Source organism: Dendropsophus ebraccatus, chromosome 6 (assembly GCF_027789765.1).
Source record: "Dendropsophus ebraccatus isolate aDenEbr1 chromosome 6, aDenEbr1.pat, whole genome shotgun sequence".
Lineage (NCBI taxonomy): Eukaryota > Metazoa > Chordata > Amphibia > Anura > Hylidae > Dendropsophus > Dendropsophus ebraccatus.
Window position 1 is genome coordinate 48,846,124 of NC_091459.1, and position 22,113 is coordinate 48,868,236.

Below are 22,113 nucleotides of genomic sequence, written 5' to 3' on the forward strand. Positions count from 1 at the left end.
GGTTCAGATCTGGTGACTGCGCTGGCCACTCCATTACCGATAGAATACCAGCTGCCTGCTTCTGCTGTAAATAGATCTTGCACAATTTGGAGGTGTATTTAGGGTCATTGTCCTGTTGTAGGATGAAATTGGCTCCAATCATGCGTTGTCCACTGGGTATGGCATGGCGTTGCAGAGTGATAGCCTTCCTTATTCAGAATCCCTTTTACCCTGTACAAATCTCCCACCTTACCAGCACCAAAGCAACCCCAGACCATCACATTACCTCCACCATGCTTAACAGATGGCGTCAGGCATTCTTCCAGCATCTTTTCATTTGATCTGCGTCTCAAAAACGTTCTTTGTGATCCAAACACCTCAAACTTGAATTCATCCGTCCACAACACTTTTTTCCAGTCTTCCTCTGTCCAATGTCTGTGTTCTTTTGCCCATCTTAATCTTTTTCTTTTATTGGCCAGTCTCAGATATGGCTTTTTCTTTGCCACTCTGCCCTGAAGCCCAAAATCCCGCAGCCGCCTCTTCACTGTAGATGTTGACACTGGTGTTTTGCGGGTACTATTTAATGAAGATGCCAGTTGGGGACTTGTGAGGCGTCTGTTTCTCAAACTAGAGACTCTAATGTGCTCATCTTCTTGCTTAGTTGTGCAACGCGGCCTCCCACTTCTTTTTCTACTCTGGTTAGAGCCTGTTTGTGCTGTCCTCTGAAGGTAGTAGTACATACCATTGTAGGAAATCTTCAATTTCTTAACAATTTCTCGCATGGAATAGCCTTCATTTCTAAGAACAAGAATAGACTGTCGAGTTTCAGATGAAAGTTCTCTTTTTCTGGCCATTTTGAGCGTTTAATTGACCCCACAAATGTGATACTCCAGAAACACAATCTCCTCAAGGGAAGGTCAGTTTTGTAGCTTCTGTAACGAGCTAGACTGTTTTCAGATGTGTGGACATGATTGCACAAGGGTTTTCTAATCATCAATTAGCCTTCTGAGCCAATGAGCAAACACATTGTACCATTAGAACACTGGAGTGATAGTTGCTGGAAATGGGCCTCTATACACCTATGTAGATATTGCACTAAAAACCAGACATTTGCAGCTAGAATAGTCATTTACCACATTAGCAATGTATAGAGTGTATTTGTTTAAAGTTAGGACTAGTTTAAAGTTATCTTCATTGAAAAGTACAGTGCTTTTCCTTCAAAAATAAGGACATTTCAATGTGACCCCAAACTTTTGAACAGTAGTGTAATAACGTCGGAATAGTTTGCTACAAAATCGCTAGTTTTCACTAGCGATCGATTGTAATAGCAATCTTCACACAGTAATTGCTATGGTTAATACGGGCTTAACACAGAGCACTTAAAGAAGTCCTGCGAACATTTTTATTATTAAGGTATTGTATTTCCCCCCAAAAGTTATACAAATCACCAATATACACTTATTACGGGAAGTGTACATAAAGTGCTTTTTCCCTGCACTTACCCGACCTGCGGGCTGTGGCTGCAGGAGAGGATGATGGCAGAGGGATGCTCAGTGTCCCTCCAGTGCCCTGTGTCCTTCAGTGTCCCCCTGCCATCATCCTCTCCAGCAGCCACAGCCGCACAGCTCTGGGAGTCGGGTTGTGACATCACCCTTTTAATCAGGAAGTGAAGCCTTGATGCAGTATTAAGTGCAGGGAAAAAAGAAATTTATAAGCATTCCCCGTAATAAGTGTATATTGCGTATTGTGTATTTTTGCCGGACTTCTCCTTTAAGCTGCATAACTAGCAAAAGTTAATGTAATCAGCCTCAGTTAATTGATATACCACCTGCATGATGAACTGGGACTTCCTGTGTCTGGTCTCATTTTTTAAACAGAGAAAAGAGCAAATATGGTCTTGGAGGAGCAAAGAGCACAGATTGGCCATATGTAGAATGTTGATTTAAACACAGAAAAACTTTAAAAAATAGAGCAAAACTCCTTTAAATCACAACCCATGTTGATTTAATAGAAAAAAAAAAAAATTGCAACAGGTACGCTTTAAGAAGCCAGACAGTTGGTGTAGCAAAACATCCAATACTAGAAGTATTAATTCACATTCATTTGGAAGCAGTTATAAAAGATTAATAAATCAAAATGCCCCCAGTGGCAGGCTGGGAATCACTTTTCCAATTTAAATTCCTTGTGCTATACGGCCACAGTGACATCCAGTATTTTTTTTGTTGCTGTGAGGAATTTAGATGATTTCCTATCCATCATTACTATGCGACATCCGAAGTAGCATCATACAAACTCTGAAAATGCCCATGTATGTCAGACTAAAATTCTGCCTCCACAGCTGCCATTATCACAATTAATATTGTAGTGGCTGTAAAAAGTAATTGTTTGGCAAACTGAAGGTGACCAATATAATTTTCTGCTATGTGGATGGTGTTGGATATGGGTCTTAAATCTGCAGCACTACCTGTAAGAGGCAGCTTTTTCACTGTCACTGTGCGTTGCAACCCAAGTAATACCCTAGAAGTAGACACTAGGGGGGAATTTATAAACCCCTTAAAAATTCAGTTTGACCCAAAAAATGGCCCCGCCAAGTTTATAATAAAAATAAAAAAATGCGGAGATGGATGGAGGAAGGGTCCAGATTATAATATACACTAGAGCACTTTGCTAGCTTAGTAGAGTATTAGCTTAGGGGATGTCATAGATTTCAAAGTGTGGCGTGTAGGCCAGCAGCCGTTATTACACAAAATGATTAATTGCCTTACTTGAACAATTACAAACTCTTCCGTGTAAAAGCGCACATTGAAAAGCAACAATCAACATGCACAATGTCAGCTGACTGTGGTCTTTCAACATGCTTCAAGATCACGATTATGCCAACCAATAGATTTCTCACAAATGCTGAATTAAAAAACAAAAGTTTTCAGCTTACAAAAAAAAAAAAAAAACCCTTTAACAAAGGCAGTTATTTAATATGAAGGCAAACTAGGATACCAAGCTGAATAGTCAAAAATAGTGTTAAGCGAACCTCTTGAAAGTGTCCGGGTTAAGCAATGTCTCCGAACCTGAGCACTCAACTTTTAACTCCATGTGCTAAGTGAGATGCGCCCTAAGGAGTCCTGGAAAACCTGGACACAGTCATAGGCAATAGGCTATCTCCATGTTTACTAGGCAGTCCTCGGATGAGTTCTCCAGATGAGCGTTCAGGTTCGGAGAAGGTCTCGAACCCGGACACTTATGAAGGTCGATCAACACTAGTCAAGAAATATAATCTCAATGGTTTTAGCCAAAGGCTGGTGCATAACCAAGAACAACCCTGTCAGCAGCATTACAATGATTGCTCTCACACCTTCTGAGGGATCCAGACAAATATCTTCACCTCGGCAGTTCAAATTATCATCATGGAGCCCAACTTGCTTCGGAATCTCCCTTCATCAGGGTTTACATATACAGTATAAGAGTTCTGATGACACAAGGGATTCCAACATAAAGAGACAATTGCAACTGTAGTAAAGGATTTCTGCAACCCAAACTCTATAGGGGTGGGATCCATGAGCAAAACATCGAAAGCTTTAAAATTAAACAAATGTACTTTCTAATCTGCAAAATCCTTGACAAACAGTGAGCGCTGCATTACCATAACAACCTAACAATGCAGAAGCCATAAATCAAGACATTGCTTTACTTCTATTTAAAAAACAAACATGAGAGATATGGGAATTGCTGTTTACTTAAGTCGTGTCACTTTTTATTCATAGTACAGACAACTACTAACTAGGGCATTTCTAATTATTTCTCAGTAATTAAAGGCTGCAGTTCTTATTATATGCAAACCTGATGTGAATGATGTGCGCACAAACCTTTGAGGCCTCCTTGATGAACGCTAGGATTTTATTTTCTTCTAGTTCTCATCTTTATAACCAGCACTGGAGGTACTTTAAGACACATGGCGCCGTATGCTAATGTGATTGCATAAGCAATTATGGGAATAAGATTAACGATGGACCAAATATATTGGGCTGCAGCTGAATCTGAAGAAATTAATTTCACAGCAACACAGACAAACTGGAATGCATTGCATGAAGATAAGAGTGAGGACGCGCTGTGCTGCTCAACTGGTTTGGCTTTGGGCCACACAGGGGGAAGAGTCTAAGTGCCCTCTAGGTCTTCACCTTTTATTCCACTCCGGGACGCAGAAGCTGGACTTCTCCAGTTAGAGGGCACCACATCGCTTCACAAGTGTGGTCCCGATGTGAGCAGCAGCTGGTTCCCAAGAACCAGACAGAGTCGGTGCAGGGCACTTGGAGAAAGGTAGAGTGTACGAGGTCAGCAAGGTGGGTCGCCAGCAAGAGAGTCAGCGCAGTATCAGGGATGAAACAGATATTGTAGTCAGACAGGCAAAGGGTCAGGGCAGGCGACTTCAGAGGCAGATCAGGGAATAAGAGTCAGCAAGGGAGAGGCAGGCAGTACAGACAAGGGTCAGACAGAATGCATATTCCAAAGAACAGGCATAGGTCAGGAAGCATGGGAATACAGCAGAAAAAGAAGATACCTTCACTTGCTGGACTCCTACAATGCTCGGGCAGGAACAGCAGGCAGAGATGATTTAAATAGATGTACGTGGCTCTGGATTAGCAAATGGCAGTATCAGGTGGAGACAAGATGCCTCTAAATACAGAGCAGTTGGCTGCATGCACATCCTAGTGGCCATAGATGTCACCGCAGTAGCAGGACAATGCCAGGAGACACAAGATGCCACAGAATGAGCATGGAGCACAGCAGAGGAGTGGACAAGATAGCACTCACAAATCTCATTTGTCAGCATTAAATGCAACAACCGCAGAAAACTACAGAATTTTCTAACTCCACAGCAACATCTGTTTAGATTGATCTTCCTCAAATCTGTATTCTTCACTCCAGTTTCTACTCCCAGTACAAAAAAAATATATAATAATGACTCATTTGGCTTCCCATGAAAAAATTATGCCCAGATACATGCATGACTGACATGGAGTTAAACTGGAGAATGGACCAATAACTGAACAGATTCTCGGTAATGGGGTGCAGAATATGCTGGCACAGTATAAATAATAGAGAACTCCTTTAAGAGATAATATCAGTATAACCATTATTTAATAATCCAGTGGAAAAAAAATTAGACGGACATGCAGTATTAAAATGACATTCCTGAGAATAAGAACTGAAGGGCAAATGTATTATTAAACTATAGTCAGAAAGTTGGAGAGATTATGAATTATACCGTGGGCATCAAGACTCTCTTACATAAATAGCCCCTTTCACGTGCCTGACAGAAAAGAATTTCGATGCTCCCTCAACGCATTTAACCTTCTATGTTTCTATGCATTATTTACACCCAATCTTCGCTCTCCTTCAAACTGATTTCACTCCAGTGTCAGCAGATGTATACGTTAAAACATATTTGCTGTGTGTAAAGACTTCTCTATTACCAATACCACTAGGCTTTCTTAGAATACTCACCCTTTGGTACTACAGAATTACAGTACTAGAGAAATTACCCTTAGGCTATATTCACACACAGTAAAATACCAAAATATGGCCATAATTTTGAGTGAAAAAAAAAAGTTAATAGATGGAAAAAGCAGGTGGTAAATAATAAACATACCCATTATTCCTAGGCTCATAAACACAGCCATTATCCTATTAATGATATTAATTTATTGTGTGAACATAGCCTTTTTCTACAAAGTAATGTTTCTTTAGCAGTCAAAGTTTCACATGCTATTGAACTGGGAACTACCAGCCAGATAGACAACTCTAACCTGCTGATAGCTCCCTTTTGCTCATGGGGCACTGAGGATGAGGGTATGGCTCTTACCTTTATCCTTAAGGTCGTTCCTGTGCAGTTTTAATGTAGTCTTCTGTCTGGAAAGGTCATCTGGAGCACTGCCCTGCACTCAGAGTGCCGATCTGCACCCGGCCAGCCTGATAATCATTAGAAGGGGCGGTCAGGTCGGGAACAGTGCAGAGGATCACCCCGTGCGCAATAGGGCTATATCAGCAGGTTAGATAAGTCTAACCCCACCCCTAGAGCAATAATCTGGCCCACTTCACTGATAAAAATTAGAAGCGGCAAGTTGGCTGGGGAAGTGGATGGGCACTACATTAAAACTGCACGAGAATGGTGACAAGTATGAATGTAGGAGACATACCTTTATCTTCAACGCCTCATGCCCACTAGGGAGATATCAACAGGTTAGATTTGTCTAAATCCTAGGAGTCAGGTCAGTACTTACTATTCTTTTAACAGAGAAATCATGCACTAACAGGTACCGGTTACAGAGCATACCTAGGAAACACTCCCAAAGAAATCAATGGGTCCAGTCTTACTTTCTAAAGACAGTCAGAAAGTAATGTGCAAAGATCATTGGCGAAATCCACTCGGGGACCAGAAGTTTGGAAGAGAACAGGCCAAGACGGTAATGCTTACGACCCCCTTTTCCAATCCAGTTGGGATTGCATGCTATACCCGAACTTCTGAAAAACTTTTACCATCATCATCTATAAACATTCGCATTTAAAGGGATACTCCATCAGGTAAAAAAAATGTGCTCCAGAAGCAGATATAATTGTTTACGTTTCTGCCCCAGTTCTAAAACCATCAAAATTAGCTTCTACCTCATGGGGTTTGTCGCCTCTCAGGATCAATATAAGGTAATAAGATGGACTGGATTGATGTCTTTTCAGCCCTATAAACTATGTAACTCAAACACATTATGAAAATGAAAAATTTTAGCAAGATGAAGCTCTCTGAACTGCCGTGTCCTCTATGGATTTGATGTGAACAGCTAACAAAGAGAAAATTAATGAGAAACAAATGAGATATTTTAACCTCAGTCTGCCATTTTTTAGAAGGATTTTCTCTTTTTAAACAGGCACACACAGTACTATAACAGGAAAAGGAAAATGCAGGCATAATCTTTAGGGTCAAAAATGTTATAACTTTATCAAGTCACAATATTTTCAAGTCCATTCTTAACCTTTTTGTGGCCTATATTTTCAGTGATTGGAATCATAAGGATATGGTGGCACACAGTTAGGCCTCATTCACACATTTCATAAATGTATCCGTAACTGTGGATGTGCATTTACAGACAAATTTAGGATCCAGATTACGGATCTGCAATCCATGCCACAAAAATATAGGACATGTCCATAATTGCGTCAAATCTATGAGAACTTTCAAAAAATTTTTACGGAAGAAACATTCATAACATCAACAAAAATACTGACTTACCCTAATTTAACTATCACCGTCTCACTATTTTTTTTGAAAAAAATTTAGATTATGCTATAGAGAACAGACTTTTTTTTTTTTTGTGGATGACTACTACATACTTAATATATGGTCCTGAAAAACTAATGAATGTGTAAATAAGGACTAATTTCAAAGGTTTTTGTCCAATCAGGTTTGGACAAACCCAAACATTTGGCAGTTTTGCTCATCACTAGCTGTTACATTATTACTAGAGATGAGCGAATCTGGAGCATGCTCGAGTCGATCCGAACCCGAACTTTTGGCATTTGATTAGCGGTGGCTGCTGAACTTGGATAAAGCCCTACGGCAAGTGGAAAACATGGATACAGTCATTGGCTGTATCCATGTTTTCCAGACAACCTTAGAGCTTTATCCAAGTTCAGCAGCCCCCGCTAATCAAATGCCGAACGTTCGGGTTCGGATCAAATCGAACCCCGTTCGCTCATCTCTAATTATTACCAACAATACAATAAGAAAAAAATATCTTCCACAAAAAATCCCTTTGTATTAAGAGTGAATACAATAGTCTTCACAAATTGTTTTACATTTAGGGCTCATGTAACAATAAACATGCCGGAATCCCAGTAGGGGGAGGGCAGAAAATGTATTTGCTAAGATTTGGATGGTGTTATTGGAATTTGCTATGTTATAAAACTCCAGTGGGGCCACCTCCCAGTCCTGGACACCGACCACAACCCTTCAAGTTCCCAATTCACCCCCCTCACAGTACAGACACAGCATGCTTGAAACTCTGCCATTGCTGCTGTAATCCCATCAGTTATTAATCAGCAATACTTTATTAGTGAATCTTCTCCACAGAAAGCTTGTAATTCTCCAGTTAGTATTAAAGTTTATTTTAACAAAATCTCTCTCTTCTCAACAGGTTACTTTCCCTGATACTATAATGGATGGACTATGTACTGTAGCATGCAAGTGAATGAAGCGAATAGACAGAATAGACAAATTCTTTATGTTAGATTAAAAACGTGAATGTACACAGTTACAAAACCTGAGAGGTTTTAAAAAGAAAGCTAAGCTTTCCTGCCCCATCTTTGATCTTCACTTACTTATAATCAGTTATCTGAGACGTGATTGTTTCTAGGGTTAGACAACCTAGGAGCTAAGTTTAAATTGTTTAATATACTTTGGTGTGAGCTATCAATTGCTGTAGGACTTTATTATTTCATAGATAGCCCTGGACATTTGTTTTGGTCTATTTAGGAGAAAAATACTTTCACACATTCTGTAGGTTTTTTCCATAATTACAAATCCACAACTACGGACAAATTTAGGGCCAATTGATTTCAATTGGGTTGTTCACACTGTCTGTATATTTATGGTTCCACAATCCGCAAAAAGTTTATCTGCTATACTGACAAGCTGTAGTATGGACTGTAATTGTGGCACAGATTGTCCAGTAAAAAATCAAATGGGAGCATCCATAATTTTTGTGGATCTGTAATTTTTTTACGGAAGAAATGTCCGTAATGGATGAGTATTCATTTTAAACCATTTCCACCTATTCAACTATGGACTCCCCCTCCTTTTCTGATCCGCAAAATATACAGATTGAGGCTGGGTTCACACTACGTATATTTCAGTCAGTATTGTGGTCCTCATATTGCAACCAAAACCAGGAGTGGATTAAAAACACAGAAAGGCTCTGTCCACACAATGTTGAAATTGAGTGGATGGCCGCCATATAACAGTAAATAGCTGCCGATATTTCAATATAACAGCCGTTGTTTTAAAATAACAGCAAATATTTGCCATTAAATGGCGGCCATACACTCAATTTTAACATTGTGTGAACAGATCCTTTCTGTGTTTTTAATCCACTCCTGGTTTTGGTTGCAATATGAGGACCACAATACTGACTGAAATATACGTATTGTGAACCCAGCCTAAAGATTCATTACAGACATCATGTACAGTCCTGAAAAGCTACTAATACCACCTGTTATCTGAACACTAGAGTTTAGAGAACTTCAAGCATGCTCGAGTTCGCCCGAACCTGAGCGTTTGGCATTTGGTCACCGGTGGTTGAAGTTGGATGAAGGCATAAGGCTTTCTGGAAAGCATATCCATGTTGTCAAGGCTTTATCAAACTTCAGCATCTACCAGTAATCAAATGACGCACTCTCGAGTTCGGACGAACTCAAGCAAGCTTGAAGCTCGCTGATCTCTACGAAGTTCGTTCAACACTCACAGCTATGTCTCCTGATCTCCCCATAAGCAGAGCCGTATTAACAGCTGCTGCTGCCTTAAGCACTAAACCTGAGGAGCGCAGGGGAGAGTGGTTTCGGCCACATGTTTCTTTTCTACATGTAGAAACATTGTCTGAATTGCGTTTTTCATGGTTTTTAACTGCTTAAAACATATATTTCCACATAGAATCAATGATTAGAGCATGCTGCATATTGTCTGAAGGAAATAGGTAGGTAGAAGCTCCAGGCGTCACAGCCATACCCGACCTGATCATACCTCCCCCTTACCCCCCTCAAAAAGACACCTGATTTACTCCCCCGCCCCCCCCCCCCGTAATTTGCTGCCCAAGGAACCGGACCACAGGTGCCTAGTGGTAAATACGGCCCTGCCCATAAGTTCACACACACTAGTTTTGCAGCCATATTTTTGGATGGTCATAATTTGATTATGGGCACAATGGTTATGATTATGTGCACTTTTGCACTTCATTCCTTGACTCACCGCAAGATCCAGTTTGTAAAAGTAAGACATACATATGGAACTTCAATACCTAATAGAAAAAAATGTCTATGGTCCATGAGCTAAAAACATTTGTATTGAATTGAAAGATAAACCATGACAAAGTAAAGAGTAAGCTTTTCTTTCTCACATCCTCTGGCTGTATTAATACCCAGATCAATATTACACAGTACGAACATCCACGAGTGAAATTCTCATTTGTTCCAAACAGCAAGGGAAAAAAGCCCTGGGCATGCCCTGTCACATTGGCTTTAAAAGGAAATGCACTAATAAACTCTTGCCCCTGGGTCATCGTTGACAACGGGCAATACGCTGCCAACTCACATTAAAGGCAATTCATATCAGTGGCCCCAAACTTTCCCTTAATATTACCATCTTTTATCCAGACATAGCAGGATGTCAGACTTAACGTGCGACTGAGATACAGGAGTAGTCACCATAGTTAATCTCTAGTATTGGTTTAACACCACAGACTCTGAACTCCTCCTGGGTTGTTATCTGAACTGCAGTTAACCTGATTTATCACAGAAACAAGCAGCTTTACCTTCTGCCCAGAAGACATGATAATGCAGCCTTTATTAGTATTATATTAGAACTATAATGGAGACAAAAAAAAAACACTGCCTTACAACTTTTCAGTATACCACAGAGCATAAAACAGCTATAAGTAAAAACTTTGAGGGAGATTTATTAAACTTTGAGAAGCAGAAGCCCTTATCAACCAAAGAGATGAAAAGCTGGAATATGGTTGATAAATCTCCCCTGATGTATCCCAGTGGCTACTCCTTGTTCACATGATGCATTGGCACACTACATGGCTTCCGAAGCTTCAATAGAAGTATTACTATTTAGGCCCAGCTGTGCCCAACTGCATCTGCTACATGTCTTTATATTATTGGTCCTTAGGGTAAATATACATTTGGTGAACACCACAAAAAGCTGCCCTAGCAGTAAAATGTGTATCGGTTCAGTGGGACCCTACTCAGGAATTTTTAAAGAGTTTGTTTCCCAATTACTTTTTCTATTTGGCCTTTGATGATTCATATGCACAACTTCACACATGTTCAGACATGGTATAACACCGTCCGTTCTGTATCCTGGCCGGTACTGCAGTGGACGATCCTCATTTCTGGTTAATTTGGATGTGGGCACACTCGCGTGCACTGGCATCCCAATTCACCGATGCACACCATGGCGCGTGCGACCAGAGCCACACTCTCCATTGTGTGAACTAATGTGTCTGTGGGGCTACTATTCAATAAGCGGCCTCAGAAAACAGACATGTCAGTATTTTATGTGTATACGTTCCAGACAAGATTCCATTCATTCAAATACAACGTATTTTACAACGCAAACTGCAACAACGGCTGTGATTTATGCTAAAAATTTGTTGTGTGAACAAGGCCTTACTTTATATGGACAATTATGCTACATATGTTCTTGCTGCTCCAACTTACAATTCTTAAAAGGGACCTTACCTCTTTTTTCTACTGTGAGGAGGGGTGCCTCGTGTTACTGTTTTACTATTTTTATTGTACCTTTTTGTTTATGCATGTTTTCATGAACCTTTTTGTTGTATTTAATACATTGTTTCTCCAAAAATAAAACAGATATTGTATTTTTCTCTCAGAAAAAAGGGCCAGGGCTTATTTTGCGGGGCTAGGTCTTATTTCAGAGAAACAGTATGTATGGCCCACTCTATATGGTAGTTAGCTACTATGGTGTATGTCGCACTGTTTTTAGGCTGCTATACTATAACACCTGTAGTTTACTCTCCATACTGTGTACCATCTTGCCCTCTGTATTTCTTCCCTCATACCATACACATCCTCCTCTGCAGTAAGGTGCCCCCATACTGTACAAATCCCCCTCTGCAGGTAATCCTCACACTGTATACCTCCCTGCCCCCTCAGTAGTCATTCCCCCATACTGTATATCTCCCCCCCCTGTAGTTGTTCCCCTATACTGCATACATCCCCCTTCCCTCCCTCCCCCTTCTGTAGTTGGCCCACGTACCCTCCACCCCCCCCCCCATATTCAATGTTTCCTACTACGCATCTTCTTAGCCCTTCTGCCTTTGTTGAGCAGGTAGGGGTGGAGCATAATAAGCGTGACACTGATTGGCTGATGCTCAGCCACCCAGTATTAGGGATCTGGTCAGCTGACTGTAACTACGTTTTGTTCTTGGAGTAGGGCTTATATTTCAAGCCTACTCTAAAAAGCCTGAAAAAACTCAGGTGTTAAAATTTTTTTTTTGTGACAGGCATGCTTCGCTTTAAAGGACAACTCCGGCGGGACCGGGCCAGACCGGGTATTTATCCACATTACAAAGTTATATAACTTTGTAATGTGTGTTAAATAAGCTAAAAAAAATTTCGTGGGAGTTGTCCTTTAAATTTATTAAAGGCATAAAAACCATCTTTCACGGCAGCCATGAGGTGGTGTATAGAAAAGTAATTAGAGCAGTGAGCATTTTTTTTATTAGTATAAGGTAAAATTATGAATTTTAATGCCAGGCATGACCCAAAATGGATTTTAAAAAAGTTTGTTTTTTTACCTCGGACAATGAGTTGAGCAAAGTTTGAGACACCAGACCCTCTTTCCGATTGTGTTACACATCTATATAGATCTTCATCTGCTTTCGTCACCTCGCGCAGTTTGAAAGAAGCAGCAAACCTTCGGTGATTGATATTTTTAGTTTGCTCTACCGGAATGTCTTCTCCATTTCTTTTCTGAAAAGAAAAAGACACCAAAGAAGCGACATTACAATATGAAGGGGGGAAAAAAACAACAACAAAAAACACCAGTTAATGATAAACACAACTGGAGAATATGATGTAGCATCCTTTCATGTGTACGCTAGGAGGTCATATATACATCATCCGCCAATGTTGCATACAGTAAGGGTTTATAATCATGGGACCCCTGCAGTTATTTGTCAGAGTAAACAAACAAATTGTTTATTTCCCACAATCTCGGCATAAAAGACAATAGAATAGAATGTTTTAGGTGTCACACCAATTTGTGGACAAAATTATATCCCAGACTGTAATATGATCCAGAACTGAACAGAAATCATCCACCAAGCCAACTCCTCTCTAACAAAGAGAGAATCACAGCATTAATGTCAGAGGTCAGAGCACATCTGCTTCTCGGAGATAAGGTACTGTATATAGGGAGCTGGAAACCTTTAACGCTAAACACACTACTTTACAGTTATAAACCAACACAAAGCACTAAAACAGTATACAGCCAATGTACACTCAAATACATGCAAAGGTCTCAGAAGAAGAAATATCTGCCATAAGGTACTCTGTTTGCTTTAAAATAATCCTTTATAAATCTGAACAGGCTGATAACAGAAATCATGTATAGCACATGTATAGTCAATTGTTCACCATACCAGATAACATATTACAGGAGCAGCAATGTGAATGCGGAACATACCTGCATGGAATCTGTGCATAAACTGACCTGGAGTGCACATTTACATTAGGAGAAGGTCAATGTCTACTGTGAATACACTGCAGATTTATCATACATTTCCCTCCTCATTTACTTTTTTTTAATTAAAATCTTTATTCTCAGTGACGACATGACTTTCCTCTCCAGTTCAGGTGTGGTTTGAAATTAAGCGCCATTCACGTAAGTGGAACGGTGTTGCAAATCCCCACTCAAATTGGAGAAAAAAAAAGTCAGGCTGTGTCTCGAAGAAAGTGGCCATGTTTTTTCAATGCTGGATAACCCCTTCAACCTTTTCTTTCAATTACAAGAAAGATAAAAAGTACAGTACATTTAAGATATTAGTCATGAGCCCAATATATTTTTCACAACAATACATATTACAGACCAGCTTATAAGTGATATTAAAATACCTCCAGTACACACACACACACTCAGAATGGCTAAAAGCCACGCCAAAAGAAATGTACTTCCCTTTCCTTTTTACTTAAAAACCAAGTGTACTCGTATAGTTTTCTTTGAGAGATAAGATTATTGCCCCATTCCACAACTGAAGGGGGGGGGGGGAGCAGAAGAAAAACTATTTAAGATTGCTAGTCATGTATAATAGCTAGCCATGCATTATCATCATGAAAATTCAAGGTATCTCGCAGAATTGTAACCAATGGGATTTAACTTGGCTTCCTCCTCATTGACTTTAACGGGGGAAGAAAAAAATCTGTTGATATGGATTTTGCAGTTAAAAATAAATAAATAAACTAATGCAGATTTGCAGCAGAAATTGCAACTTCATGTTATAAATACGCAACAATGGATACATTTTTTTTTATATAATCTGCACTTCTTTACTTCTTTCTTTTGCAGCAAATCTGCATCCTAAAATTTTTTCCCACAATTTGGTGCCAAATTCTTGCTTCAAATTTACATGTGGAAATGCTGTGGGTTTTTAGCGGTGAAAAATCTGCAGCACTGCTGGTTAGTTAAAATAGCCTAAAAGATAATGCATCATTCACCTATTTTTTTTACTACATTTACAGTTTTAGGCAATAAAATAATATTTTTGAATGTTGCAGCCATTTTCCTATTTTTATACACTTGCCTAGGGCAACCACATTGAGGGACACCTCCTGTACTGCATGGTCTGCACTAACCATTAAGGGAATTAATATTAATCACCATATTTTTTTGCATATAAAGCTAAAAACTTTCCTAACAAACCTCCATCCACTCTCTCAAACATTTCCCGTTTGATCGGGCCAGCTAACGGCAAAAACTATCTTATTTATTCCTGTGTTTTATGCAAATGTCCCCTCCGTAGGCATCAGGACGGACTTTTAGGCCTAAGTAGTCATGGGATGCGGGACTCCAGTGTAGTAGCTTTCTTTATTACCGAGGACGGCCCATAGTCACAGTGCCAATGTCTTCACTCAGCCGGACATGTCCAGTACAGGAAACAGGCATCAGGGACTGAATGCAGCTGTAATGTGCATGCCTGGCTGAGGGAACGTGGTGGACATATGACAAAGATAAGAGCTGGATGCTACTGCACTGGAATCACACCAAGAGATTGGTGCTGGATCACAGCAATACTAGGTAAGTATACACTGCTGCGTGATCTGGAAATTGACACTACGGATACATGTATATCCATACTGCATACTTGCTATGAAGCAAGTTTGCAATTTATTTATTTTTTTTTTATTTATTTTAGTTATCATGCTTTAAAACAAAGCTACTGTATCCAGGTCAAGTCTACTGAAGGCAGCTTTTTAGTCTTGTGCTGGCTGAACAAAAAGAGTACAGAGTGAAGCATGGGACTTCCTGTGTTTAGAGTCTATGGAAAAAAAAATAATAAATAAAAATCGGAACACAGGAAGTGCCTTGTTTTCCATAACAGCAAAAAAAATAAAAATAAATAATCAACGTAGATTGCAAACTTGCTTTATATCACATCTACTGTTCATTTAGATTTTGAAAGTTATAACAGACACTATGACCGTTTTAAATTTTTTCCCCTTAGTACATACATTAGGGTGTAAAAAGTAAAAATATAAAAAAAAACTAACGCAAATAGCTTGGAAATATGGGATAATTTGTAAGTTACATGAAATATCCATGTGCCAAAGTTCACAAGATCCTTTAGTAAATCTGGCTCATGTACTGTATGGTGTATGGGCAACCTAATACAACTTCCAGGGTTAGGAAGTACAGTTGCCTCCTCTAAAAAGCAGCGAGTCACGGGATTTACACTTAGTCATTGCTCCAAGTATAGTGTTGCTATTAGGCTCATCTATCCTGCTTTTAGCATTACAACAGAGCTGTCACCTGTCATTAAATCCACCCCCCTCTAATGACGAGATGACCTTACCCAAGTGTATACAGAAAAGCTGACAACTGAGCTGCAGAAAACAGGGAATGTCAGTTTGCGTTTGCTCCAGTGGGTAGTGAGAAAATAGTAGTATTGCATGATTGTCCATTAAAGAAAAGAAAAAAAGTCACTATAAAAAATAATGGGGGAATTAAAAAACAAAAAACTAACTGCAAAGCCATCTGTCTTTCCCAAAGCAAATTATATCCCAATAAAAACTAAATTTCATTTATATCTTATGGAAATGATAACAAACAGTAAACATAATAACAGCTCAATAAATGTTAGCTGATAACCTACTGTGCAAAGAAAAATAAAACACTAAACAGACCAACAGATACAAAATGACAGGCAAGTAGCATGGGTGTCTATAAAGTGGTTAACTTGCAGAAATGATTAATTCCTTAGCAGTATCCCTACATGACCCTAGCTCACCCCACACGATAATTCAATGCCATACAGTTGGCTGATGAAAACACCATTTCTATGCTGTACTATTCAGTTTCTATGATATACATACAACCAGCAAAGATGATTACCTGGCAATTAAAAAATATGCCTCCAACGGGTTTCTCTGTGACCTAACAGTCAGTTCTTCATGGACAAAACGTATAGTACAGATTATGAACAATACGCTAAATGGTACAAATACATCTGTCTAGTGCAAAATATGCAAAAGCTGATGAATACATCCTAGGAAGACAATCTAACACCATTTGCACTAGAGTACAAGAGGACAATATATGGTATAAAGTGCAATTGTGTATACACTAACTGCTTAATAACAGGTACAGGGAAATCTACATGTATTGTTTACTTTTTTGTCCCATATTGTGAAGGATGCAAATTTTCTGGAGATCACTATATAAACCTGTATAAAAGCATACACATTTTTAGAGTGAGAACTCCAGTACCAACAATGCGAGCATGAAGGGTATTGAGATGATTACTTTTAATTTGCATTCATTAAATGTTATTTTAAGGCAACTCAAAAGGTAAAGAGTATTTAATTTATCTTTAGTCATTGAGCTACCAATAGCTACAGCATGGACGGCATTCTCCCTTTAACAAGTTTTTGTGCCATTTAATTAGGGTACCTCAGCCTAAAGCATATCAGTAATTCAAAGCATCACTTTCAATAAAGAGTTTTAATTACATTTAGTTAATATTTTAAAGGACATCATATTGATGCAAATGCTGCGGGGCTGGAAGTAATATGCATAGTCTTCTTAACAACTTTCAGAAATGGAAGTGTGTAGAATCTGATACAAGGACAGAAGCATTAAATTATTCACATAGTGCTAAAAGTTCAGCAGACAGAATGAGAGAAGTATGCTATGATGGAGTAATGGCAATCACCTCATCTTTAAACGTAATAGAAATGATAAAAAAATAAAATTAAAGTCAACTTAAAGAGGATGTACCACCAGGTACATCCTCTTTAATCTAAACAGACGGATCGAACGGCGCTGTCACGGGGAAGCCGATGCCGCGGTCCGTTTTTTGGACCGTGGCCCGGTACCCGTGCACAGCCGCGTTCTATGCACCGGAACCGGCCGATGCTCAAGCACTGGAGGTAGGCCGGCCCGCCCCCAGTGGGAGGGAATTCACTCCCCTGTATGACGTGGCTCCAATAGAATGAATGGAGCAGGGTCAGAGGGGAGGGAATTCCCTCCCACTGGGGGCGGCTCGGCCGGCCTCCACTGCTTAAGCACCAGCCGGTTCCGGTGCATAGAACGACGCAGTGCACAGGAACCGAGAAACGGACCGCTGCACCGGCTTCCCCGTAACGGCGCTGTTCGATCCGTCGGTTCAGATTAAAGTGGATGTACCTAGTGGTACATCCTTTTTAAGCTCAACTTTTAGGTTTTAGCCCTAATACCACATACTATGAGACTGGGGCTCCTCTTTTGCAAAGAAACAGAAGTGGCTGCACTATTATAAGTAGGATATGCAGTGGGTCCACTGCTGGTACTCTGCCAATGTGTTATCATCGTGCTCCTTTAGGGTATGTGCACACTGAGGAATAGACGAGGAATTGAAGAAGAATCCGCTCTTAATTTCTGCTTGAAATTCCATAAAACATGAACGTTCCATTGTGTTGTTCACACTGTAGAATTTCCAAGCAGAATTTTCTGCTGCAGATCCGCTGTCTGCCCAAAGAATTGACATGTTAATTCTTTGGGCGGATTCTGGTAGAGGAATCCTAAACAGGTCAATGGGGGCTCGACTTATGTTCAAATTCTGTCAAGGCTGAATAGGAGAGGAATTTCAAGCAGAAAACATTCCTCTTCACTTCTTCGCTGAATACGCGCCCATTCCTCAGTGTGAACATACCCTAAAGCTTTCTTAGATGATATACTGAATTAGTGGTGCTAATGAGAACTATTCTGGAGAACTCTAATATTCAAAGTACTAGTTGCCCAATAGCTGTACATGCATTAGTAATATTTATTCACAGTACAGTGGTACCTTGGTTTAAGATTAACTTTGATAAAGAGTATTTTGTAAAAAGAGATCACAGTTTTTCAAAACCGTAACTTGGTTTAAGAGCTCCCTGTACTGGGTGTGGGAGGGGCATGGTTTGCACAGCAGGGTCTACAGCACTGTTTTCTGATCCAGGAAGTCTCCCTCACCTTCCAAATCATAGCAGAACCACTTCAGGCTCGGGCTTGCATCAGGGGACAGGACTGTGGAGGTAATCTCTCCATAGCTGTAACCCTTCTCTCCCCGGACGGAGAGTGCTGCTATACTGTGCCCAAATATGTCCTGCTCATTCCTTCATGCTCCCTGCAGTCTCTTGTCAGTCCTTGTGTTTCCCACTCTCCATTCCTGCTATAATGTGCCTGCACTTACCCTCAGCTATACACACTGCTCCTATAACGTGCCTGCACTTACTATACATTATACATCCCATGCTGATACTATACTGTACAGTAACTTATATGATGACATATTGAGCTGTTTCTCTATGTTTGTTTCAACTGTTTCATCTGTTTTACTTATTATTCAGAATTAAAATAATTTTGGGGGGTTTAGAACCAATTGTCTGCATATCATTGATTTCTTACGGGAAAATTTGCTTTGGTTTAAGAGTGATTTTGATTACAAGCACGGTCCCAGAACGAATTATGCTTGTAATCCAAGGCACCACTGTACCTTAATTAGTATTTAGTACACGCGGGATCTTAACACACACACACACATATATAATATATATATATATATATATATATATATATATATATATATATTACACACACTCAAAATGATTAAACAAAAATAGGGAATAAATCTGAGATCACAGCAAAGTACAGTATCACTAGAGCCAAATGCTTTTAATAAGACACACCATAAAGTAATGAGATTTGATATTAATCATAAAATATATATATATATATATATATATATATATATATATATATATATATATCTCATAATACACTTATGCAAAATTCCTATTACATGTGTTATATCACGTTTCTAGAATATGACTTATACACAAGAAAACTGGGGGAGAGTTATTAAGCCTGGACATCATCGCTAAATGATGATATAACATCCCAACAAACCAGAAGACGTGCAAAAAGAATTTATTAGTAGTAATAGGAATTATTTATTGCATACAAGCATGGCGGTAATCAAAGTAAAATCTATATGTCACCAGCTACGTGAGCCTGGCAGAATGACATAAACATGATCACTTGCTGTCACTGTGTGGGAGGAAATGATAAATAAGGAAGCAGTGAGATAGAATGCTGTACAGATGGATGGAAAGGATGGGGGTGGGAGGTTATTAAAGCTACAGTAAGGTGTTGGCTATCTATATGGTAAATCTGAGCCTTTCAATAAGAAAATGCATTAAAACTGCACATAGTGTGGACTACAACCAACATACAGGTCTATTCCATTGATCTGGCTGGTTTCCAGCGCCTGCTGCCTAAATAGATGAATTGCAACAAGGGAACTCCACCTACTCTCTCTGCAAAGTCAGAGGATTCATGGGAAGTGTAGCAGCATTAGGAAATAATTTCTTTGATGGAATTGAGATCAGTATTGCTGCGTTTACATGTAACGATTATCGTGCAAATTTGCGCAATAACGGTCGAATTGGAACGATAATCGTACGTGTAAACGCAGCGAACGATCGAACGACGCACAATAAATCTTACATCGTGATCTTTCATCAGGTCAGCAAATAGTCGTTCATCGTACGCAAAAAATTCGCAAATCGTTCCGTGTGAACAGTCGTTCGCCGATTTAACCAATGTGTGAGATAGGCTTAAACGATCGCAAAACGATCGCAGTGCAAATTTTCGTACGATATATTGTACCGTCTAAACGCTGATCGTTATAAAAAAAAAATCGTAAATCCGACATAGCTAATCGTACGATCGGGCCAATAATCGTTATGTGTAAACGCAGCATATGGCTGGAAAATGAAGCCTGTCAAAAGAGCTAAAACGTAACCACAAGGAACTAATAGAACCTGTGCATTATTCTCTAATGGCCTATGCTCCACTATTCCTAGTGAGCTTCTTCAATTCTGTGCAATTAATACTATAAAGATGCAGCTATTCATTTTGAAGGAACATAAAACATCCTTGAAAGGGATCTGTCAGCTCAGATACAGTTGAATCTCTGAACCCAAATGTGTTGGCGCTGTGGTCTAGGGATAACTCAGCTGTCTAGAGACCTGCTAGAAGGTCATTCTTTGGTTCAAATCCCTGTTGAAACTGAGTGGATGGCAGTCATTTAAAGGCAAATAACCGCTATTGTTTTGAAATAATGGCTATTTGCCATTAAATGGTGGCCATCCACTCAATTTCAACAGGAATTTGAACCAAAGAATGATGTGCTGGCAGGTCTCTAGACAGCTGAGTTACCCCTAGACCACAGCGCCAACACATTTGAGTTCAGAGATTCAACTATATCTGAGTATATCCTTCAAACATAAACTGCCTACAGAGGACTGATCTGCAATCAGAGACACTGGCTGAAAGCTGAGCAAGCAGGAGGCCAGGCAGCATTGATTATTTATTAAGAAAAGAGGAGGAGGAGGAGGAGGAGGGGGAGGAAGCCATGGTGAGGCGTACCAGAGTGAAGTACAAACAATTCCTGTTTGCCTCTTCATTAAAGTAGGAGACCTGTGATTTGGGCAGCATGAATCTGACAAAATCCCTTTTAGACTGATTACAGAGCGCACATTTAGCAGCTGCATCAAGACTTCCCATAAAGAGCCCACTAAGGACACAACTGTTTATATACACATTAGGCATAAGCATTGTCTACATAAAACTCATTACTCCCCACTCACCATAGTTACAGAGACATAAAAAGGTCAAGTCCGTTCACACAACATTTAAAGGCATGCCATGGTGTGGTTTATGTACATGCTTGAATCAATCACCCTTCCTCACTGTCTTAAAAATCAGATTTGACTTATCCCGAGGCTCTCACACATTTGTGTTTTCATGTCGGTCAACACTTTAACAGTTTTATATTTCCTTCTACCCTCTTGCCAAAAAGAAGGGGGGGGGGGGGGGTGGAAGAAAAAAAAAGAAAAAAAGGAAAAGACAAAAGTGTGTGTGTGTGTGTGTGTGTGTGTGTGTGTGTGTGTTTGTTTGTTTTTAAATCAAGAAATCTTGCAGTTTACATTTTTGCCAACCTGGCCTAAAACTAAGCTAAGAGGGTTGATCAATCTAAATATTTTTGCAAATTGATTCATTTAGCAAACTTGTCTCCTTCTCCTGATAATGCTTTCTTTCAAAGGGAACACATTAGCTGCCCCTTTAATTACAAAATAAGATTTCTATGCAACCTGATCGGTGCTGCCAAGCAGATTCTAAGGACGCCATGCAATCCTATGACCACCACCCGGTTCTGAAGATCTTCTCCATTATGCAAGTATGCAAAGGTGCTAGTTTGGTGCACTGGAGGTGGGCAGAGTGCCCCCAGTGCACCGATAATCCACCCACCACACCCTTAGTGAAAAATCCTGACTTGATTTTGAAGGAGGTGTATCACCAAGGGGAGGGGATATCTGTGCACTGAAATCGCTGGTCCCACCTCCAAATTAGCACATTTGCACTTAAATAACAGAGAAGATCTCTGGAACTGAGAATTCTGCGGTGGTTGGATGAACAGATGGCGCAGTGAGAATCTGCTTGGCAGTGCCGATCAGGTTGCATAGAAATACATACATTCTCTTTTCGATCCAAGGTAGACATCATCTGGTTAGGGTCATACATCCACTTTTCCCCCTTACCATCACAAAGGT

At 39.8% G+C, this 22,113-nt stretch overlaps 1 protein-coding gene across 7 annotated transcripts in view; it reads right to left on the bottom strand.

Annotated features, from left to right (window-relative positions):
- Positions 1 to 22,113, bottom strand: part of PTPRK (protein tyrosine phosphatase receptor type K) — a 255,773-nt gene that overhangs the window by 142,278 nt on the left and 91,382 nt on the right. For all 7 annotated transcript variants that reach the window (XM_069974941.1, XM_069974940.1, XM_069974946.1 and 4 more), the window contains exon 6: positions 12,561 to 12,735. In XM_069974941.1, coding sequence (XP_069831042.1) covers positions 12,561 to 12,735 — 175 coding nt within the window. The remainder of the gene's footprint in view (positions 1 to 12,560; positions 12,736 to 22,113) is intronic.